An 8138-nucleotide genomic window follows, 5' to 3' on the forward strand; every position below is an offset into this window, starting at 1 on the left:
TTGCGAATGCAAAACTCGTTAAAAGCATGTCAAAGAAAATTATTTCAACGGATTTAAGTGCACAACAGCGAATTTAATGTATATTTAGCTGATTCGCTATAAGAATATTAGACTTAAACGAATTAATTCAATCTTTACGAATGCCTTAAAACACTCGGTAGCAATGTTACCCGTTGTAGTCCGTGAGGGCAAAGGCGTTGTCGCGCTGGTCTGTGGCGTAGCAACATTTCCCAAATATTTCGTTCGTAGAGTTTATATTTCTACCATTGCAGCTTTCTGTCTACCATTGCAGCTTTCTGTCTACCATTGCAGCTTTCTGTAATGTCTGTCTACCATTGTGCACGTAATGTTACCCGCTGTAGTCCTGTCTCTTATACACATCTAGATGTGTATAAGAGACAGGTCCTGACGGTGGCACCGACGCGGCCTTCTCCTCCAGACGCGCCGTGCACGCGTCCGTGTTCGGGCACAGCGGGCGGACCGCAACCCAGGCAGAAAGTAGAGCTTTGTAGCTGTGAATAATTATTCATACTTAAATGTTGTAATGAGATTGCGGTCGTTTAAAATACGTGAATGAATTGGGCGCAACTTAGGCAGAAAGTAGAGCTTTGTAACTGTGAATAAATTCATACTTAAATATTTTAATGAGATTGCGGTCGTTTAAAAGACGTGAATGAATTGGGTCAAGTGATTACGACTGAAAAATATTACAATNGAGAGCTGAATGTATTTGGGCTTTGATGGAGGAAAATTTCAATTTATTCAAAGTTTGAGATATACAAATAGAACGTCCATAAATAGTTAACTCAACCCTCTTGATCCCTTTCTCTGTGGTTACATCAGTCACGGCTATTCGCATCAGATTCTCTAAAAATTTGGTATCCGTCAATAGACAAAGTGCTACAATATTTCAATGACTTACGAATAATCATCAATATATGGTTACATCAGTCACGGCTATTCGTATAAGATTCTTTAAAAATTTCATATCCGTCAACAGACAAAGTGCTACAATATTTCATTGACTTACGAATAATCATCAATATATGGTTACATCAGTCACGGCTATTCGTATCAGATTCTTTCCAAATTTCAAATCCGTCAACAGACAAAGTGCTGCAATATTTCAATGACTTACGAATAATCATCAATCAAGCTGGTGCAGACGCCGTGCTGGCAGGGCGAGCTCTCGCAGTGGTCTACCTTTACGCTGCACAGACGTCCTGTGTAGCCAGGGTGACACTCGCACCTGAAGTCGTTCAGGAGGTCTATGCACTCTGAGAACTCCGAACATCGATTCTCCGAGCAATCGTCGATGTCCACTTCGCAGAAGGTGCCTGTAAATAAAATATTTTATTACGAGTTTAAATTTTTAGCCTGTAAATAAAATATAATATTTCGAAATGCGTTTAAATAGATACAAATATTAATTAACAACAGAGTTCGAATGTGATTCAGATACCTCGGACCAGTGAATAACCGAAAAAGGTAGCTGACTCAAGAGTCGAGGAGAATCGACGCGATTGCTGTAAGCCGTACTCCCCGAAACGTACCATGTTCATAGAATAGAATACGACCATGTTCATTTCACTCGACCATGTTCATGGTCGAGTGAAAAAATTGAAAATTGACGCGTCCAATTTAACAACAAACAAGTGTTTACCTGTGTATCCCGGGGGGCAGACGCAGGAATACTGAGCAATTCCGTCCACGCATATGGCCCCGTTCTTGCATTCGTGAGTGCTGCATTCGTCGGAGTTCGTCTCGCACTGCGACCCCTCGTAACCATCCATGCAACTGCACTGGAAGCCATTCACGAGATCTGTACAGCTGCCACCGTTCAGGCACGGTTCGCTGCCGCACTCATCGATGTCCAATTCGCACTGAACCCCTAACAAAACGAACAAAATAAAAATCAGGACTAAAAATCTCTTCTTACTAATGCCAATCAAAATTCATTTGTACAACTTATTATAAAATAAATTATTTTAATACATGAAGCGAGTAGTAAGCGGTTCAGAACGTCTTATTTTATGCATATTGACGTTTGGCATCATGAAAAGCTTATTACGTTAACGAATATCTACCGGAATAGCCGGGGGGACAGGCGCAGATGTAGCCAAACTCAAGGGGAGCGCAGGTACCGCCATTAACGCATGGTAGACTGAAGCAGTCGTTTATTTCCAGCATTTCAAGGCTGGAATATGCACCCTGAGCGATGAAAAAAATTGTTTGAGCAACATCGGGAAGTTATGAATCAGGGGCCATACTTTCAAAATTCGCTAAGTGAACGTAAGTACTTACGCTCTATTTTCTTGTCTATGATTGGTNGCCAAGCACATTGAATATTATACAAGCAAGAGGCGGGTTTCAGACCCACAACGAGCTGTAAAAATTCTGAGCAGTTCGGGATCGGCGAGAGACCTTACGGAGTCAAAAATAGTTTTCTTAAACATTTTCAGTAATCAAGAAGTTTCTCGTTGTTGCGACAGAATTCATTGGGATTACAAACATTTTGTTTTATACATTTTGTCATCATTTATTAGAGAATAGGTACATATTCAAACTATAATTGCAAATGTTGTTTCTGAGCTTTCTATATGATACCTACCAAAAACGAATGAACTATTTACGAATTGTCCAATTCTTTACGTCTGTTATCATATGAAAAGTACCTTCACTGGCAGCCGAGAGTTATCAGAAAATATTGGCTCTTCCCAATACACATCGACTTCTTCTTCCCCGGAGAGGAACGTTGGGGGAGATTCGCACCAGTCCACGCGAGGAGCCTCAGTGTCTGCGGGAGAAAAGGATAAGCCTATGAAATTTTATTACGGCCTAGTACACAGGGCCCATACTTTCAAAAAAGTTAAGAGATCGTAAGTTCATTAGTTAATCATTGACGGCCTTTCTAGCAAAATCTACCAATCATAGACAAGAAAATAGAGCGTAAGTAGTAGTAGTTAACTTAGCAAGTTTTGAAAGTATGGCCACAGTTTACCGAAAACTAAAAGCGCATAATGCGAACTCTTTTATAATCTGGAAGTAGGTTCTGAACTAAATTTGATAATTTTTGTACGGCGACAGTAATTTATTAGCTAGGTTAAATTATTGCCCAAGAGAGAAACGTACCTGGAGGTTTCGAACTAAATTTGATAATTTTTGTACGGCGACAGTAATTTATTAGCTAGGTTAGATTATTGCACAAGAGAAACTTACGTTTACAGTCCTCGAGAAGACTCGAGGACTGTATTATTAAATGACTGTATTATTACATGATCATTGCCATCATTGCCAGATACGGTACATAATTACATTATTATTAAATGACTGTATTATTAAGAAACTAATTTACAGTCCTCGAAAAGACTCACGTTTACAGTCCTCAAGAAGCCAGGAGCCTCTGCGCCAGGTGGTGGTGGCGTGAGGACACACGGCGCACGAGTACGCAGCGTACTCGTCCTGGTACTCGCCCACACCACAAGTGGTGCACGGTTCCAAACCGTCCGTAGAGTACGAGCCAGGTAGACAGAAAGCTAGAATGGTAGACAGAAAGCTGCAATGGTAGACAGAAAGCTGCAATGGTAGACAGAAAGCTGCAATGGTAGACAGAAAGCTGCAAATTGAAGAACGTGCCCACGGGACACTTCACTGTACCCCAACCGATTGAAAACGTTAGAGAAAATCACTGACACACGCGCAGTACCACGTTGAAGAACGTGAAGGGACAAATCGTTGAGATAACTCTTAAATATTTATTTCAACTCACAATTAATGTGAAATTGCTCTCCTCCAAACTAAACAAACCATTGGCCAGACGATCAGCGCGCAGCCAGACTAAAGGTTTACGACAAAAGTTATTGCACGCCCTAAAGAAGAAGGTTCACGACTCATCACACTGATTCAATGGGCACGCGACTCACCGCACTGATTGCCCTGCAAGACGCTGCCAGCTTCGCACAAGTATTCCGGGTCTTCTGCTAGCCGAAGTGCGGCGACGCGAAGAAGGCGGTCGCCGTACAAGACATCAAACTCGCCTCTGTTCGCCGCCGTCAGAATCTCTCCCATGGCATTACCAAGCGCGTCTGAAGCCCCTTCTCCGTGACCTGAATTTGGGAGTTATGGTAAAAACGGAGTTTCAATTATTCATTACGGCAGAAAGCGAAACTTTGGGTTTATTTGCAACAGATCGAATTCCAAATTCATGCCGAAAGTTGAATCAATTGACTAAATTCAAGTGAACTGAACACTCCGGGCAATTGACAAAATTTAAGTTAAGTCAGAATTCCGGGTTGTTTACCTTGAAGTTCGAAGCGAACTTTGAAGTTACTTCTGGTGACGCTCTGTACAGCTCTTTGCAGCCCGTGGAGTTTGCTGGCATGATTTGAGAAATCTTGAGACGCCTGGTCGCTTTGAGGCAAGTCACTTGACTCTGAACCAGCAAATGCAGGTCTGGGAGACAACGGAATATCCTGTCTTTGTGTACGACGATCTGACGTGCTTGCAGCAGACAATTGGTGACGAATCATTTCAATTTCTTCTGGACTTAGAGACGACCAAATAGCAAGTGCAGGTCTGCTTGCAGGTGGCGCAACGGCTCCGGTCGATAAATTCGTTTGCAGTGATTCTCCAGTGAAAACACTGTCTCTACCGAACTTAGACGATGCTAATTCTCTGAGCTCCTTCGCTTTCCCCTCACCAAACTCCCGAGAGAATGCAGTCATGAAATCGTTTGAACCAAACTGTCCGTCTTGAACTTTAAGGTTTGACAAAAACGATGCAAATCTGTTAAAAGAAATGTCTGAACCCAGTGAGCGAGTAATCAAATCAATGAAAACGCCAAGATACTCTCCGCGGTTTGAAGTTTCAGACTGTGGCTCTTTTGAATCAGGAGTGAACTGATTAGGAGTCAAAAACATTGGTTGAAGTAAACCCAACTGTCTCTTGGTCCTGGCGAGTAAATGGTCATCATCCGACATAGATGAACCCACCTGCACTTCTCTCACGAACTGTACAGAAGATTCGATAGGACTCCTCTCCCAATAACGCCATTTACCTCCATCTTCACCAGACCAAAACTTATCTCTTATATTTCGGGGGTTGATGGACCGTTTTCGGCGATATGAACCCATATTGGTACTCTCCTCCTCAGCTTCGGCAAGCAATCCTTCACAAACGGCTTCTACAGCTGCCACTTCACAAACAATGTTGTCGGAACACATGGCGTTGAGAGCCGCTTCCAGTCGCGACTCCAGCTGATTTTCCACCTGGCATAATATCAAAGTGACTACGGAGCAATGGTTCTAGTAACGTCAAAATGCATGAATTAATACATATATTATGGACCTAAATGAACTAAAACTCTGGAGCTAAATAGGCTCTGGTTCTTTACATCGACAATTTTACAGCTACAAAAAGTGAATTTGCCTAGTTTTTTACAAGTTATTACAGCTGTTAATAGCCCCTTCAGTCGCCACAGCATTTATGTCGCCGACCTTCAAAGGAAACGATTAGTTTTATTAACAAAACTAAATGACAACATTCCATCGATATCGAAGAAACTTTACTGTTCTTATATAATCGAACCTTAAAATCACTGTTTTAACCAGAATTATATGGTTTTATGGGAAGCAGCGATTATAGTGCGATAATAGCCGAGCGGCATTTCATGGGCCATTGCAGGTAGGCGAACAACGATAACGATGGTAGCTATCAATACTGATTTTTTAATATAGCGAATTATTTCAGATTTTATGTGCTTAATTTTGTTCATAAGACAAGAAGAGCAGGATATTACTCCAGCTTTCTAAATAATATGGTTTATTTTCATCCAGTTTATTCCATTTGCTCCATTTATGTCTCTTATCGGAAATAACATGTATGAAAAAGAATATTGTGCGAAGTTTTAGGGTGAGTGGGTGTGATTCACGTGATAGGTGGAATAAAATTGATACGGTATTAATAGATTGCAGAAGAGATCACTCTACGTCTCAAATGAAATAATTAAAGCCATTAAACCAAAACGAACCTGTCCCATGAAAAAGATGTCGTCACAAACTGAACCGTCACTGTCGATGGCCATTTCTCCAGCCTGGGCGACGCTGTTTGAGACTGCCGTCACTGAAGTAGAAGATGCCGTTCGATTAATTGTTTACTGAATCGACCTTCGTTTAATACGTTGACTACGATTGCTTCATCTTATACTATTGTTTAATTTTTTTTGTACTTTTTTAAGCAGGGTTGCCAGACGGTCATTTTTTCCGGAGAAATTCCGTGATATAGTTTTTCTCAATTGCGTTGGCCGGCTAAAATTTATGGTAGGGGTACTTCCTAATTAAATTTTATATACAGCAAAAGGAAAATAAATGAAATTTTTATAGCGGAACCTACAAATAAACTAGTATACATTGAATTAGCGGCCTTTTTTGGCCATTTTTGTTCTCGGATTTGGCCGATTTTAGGCAACCTGAATTATGTACCACTACCTCCTGGAGAAATACGTTTCGTGGGGGTACTTCCTAATTAAATTTTATATACAGCAAAAGGAAAATAAATGAAATTTTTATAGCGGAACCTACAAATAAACTAGTATACATTGAATTAAGAAATCCAAACGAAACAACGTACCTTCATGAAAACTCACTGAAATCCAAACGAAACGACATACCTTCATGAAAACTCACTGAAATCCAAACGAAATAACATATTTTCGTGAAAACTCACTGAAATGAAAACGAAATAAGATACCTTCATGAAATCTCACCAGAACAATCAGGGAAGTTGAGTGGGCTGTTGTCCGGCCTCCAGATTCCATCGTAGGCGCAGAAGTAGTCCTGCTGAGGACGCATGGCGAAGGCGTAGCCGTCGTCGCACGTGAAGGAGCAGTAGACGGCCTCAGGATCCTCGGTGCAGTTGGCGATACCGTTAATAGGGTCCATTGGGATCTGGCAAGCGTGTTCTGGGTGACAGGGAATGAAAATTATTCATGAGAAATACATCATAGAAATTTATCACTCTCCATTATGGCCTGTTGGTAAAACTGCGTCCAACACAGACAATTCAGTTATACGCAATCAATTTAAGGGTTTCAAGATCGAGATCCGAGATACTGACTGAACAATTACTAGCAAAAAATCATGTGACACATCAACTTCTTAACTGATTCAAGATTTGTCATAAGAACGACAATAGGGGCAATCTCACTCTGGACAGTGATGGTAATGTTGCATGAAGCAGTATTGCCAGACTCATCGACGGCTGTGTAAACCACATCAGTCGAACCCTGAGGAAAGCGCCCGGGGTCTAGGGACCTATTCACCTGACGAAAAAATAGTGGGATGTAGTTAAGGATAATTGAAATTAAATAAATTAAATAGGCAGGGTGGCCGAGTGGTTAAAGTTCAGAGCACCAAATTTGAAGCAGTGAGCTATGGGTTCGTTAGCAACAGCCACTGGGAAACATTCTGGTCAAAATTCTGTGCTTGGTCGCTGGGCGGCCAAGCACATTGAATATTATACAAGCAAGAGGCGGGTTTCAGACCCACAACGAGCTGTAAAAATTCTGAGCAGTTCGGGATCGGCGAGAGACCTTACGGAGTCAAAAATAGTTTTCTTAAACATTTTCAGTAATCAAGAAGTTTCTCGTTGTTGCGACAGAATTCATTGGGATTACAAAGTTTTGTTTTATACATTTTGTCATTATTTATTAGAGAATAGGTACATATTCAAACTATAATTGCAAATGTTGTTTCTGAGCTTTCTTTATGATACCAAAAACGAATGAACTATTTACAAATAGTCCAATTCTTTACGTCTGTTATCATATGAAAAGTACCTTCACTGGCAGCCGAGAGTTATCAGAAAATATTGGCTCTTCCCAATACACATCGACTTCTTCTTCCCCGGAGAGGAACGTTGGGGGAGATTCGCACCAATCCACGCGCGGAGCCTCAGTGTCTGCGGGAGAAAAGTAGAGGATAAGCCTGTGAAATTTTATTACGGCCTAGTACACAGGGCCCATACTTTCAAAAAAGTTAAGAGATCGTAAGTTCATCAGCCAATCATTGACGGCCTTTCAAGCAAAATCCACCAATCATAGACAAGAAAATAGAGCGTAAGTACTTACGTTCACTTAGCGA

At 41.2% G+C, this 8138-nt stretch overlaps 1 protein-coding gene across 1 annotated transcript in view; it reads right to left on the reverse strand.

Annotated features, from left to right (window-relative positions):
• LOC108683370 (sushi, von Willebrand factor type A, EGF and pentraxin domain-containing protein 1) overlaps positions 1-8138 on the reverse strand; it is a gene marked incomplete at its 5' end in the record, with an annotated part of 30095 nt that overhangs the window by 20778 nt on the left and 1179 nt on the right. Inside the window, 14 exon segments of the mRNA XM_047884780.1 lie at positions 171-260; positions 411-512; positions 1139-1337; positions 1664-1891; positions 2088-2211; positions 2676-2797; positions 3375-3603; positions 3605-3651; positions 3924-4106; positions 4301-5267; positions 6029-6120; positions 6764-6958; positions 7204-7318; positions 7835-7956. Coding sequence (XP_047740736.1) covers positions 171-260; positions 411-512; positions 1139-1337; positions 1664-1891; positions 2088-2211; positions 2676-2797; positions 3375-3603; positions 3605-3651; positions 3924-4106; positions 4301-5267; positions 6029-6120; positions 6764-6958; positions 7204-7318; positions 7835-7956 — 2815 coding nt within the window.

Source organism: Hyalella azteca, unplaced genomic scaffold (genome assembly GCF_000764305.2).
Source record: "Hyalella azteca isolate HAZT.00-mixed unplaced genomic scaffold, Hazt_2.0.2 contig16181, whole genome shotgun sequence".
Taxonomy (NCBI): Eukaryota; Metazoa; Arthropoda; class Malacostraca; order Amphipoda; family Hyalellidae; genus Hyalella; species Hyalella azteca.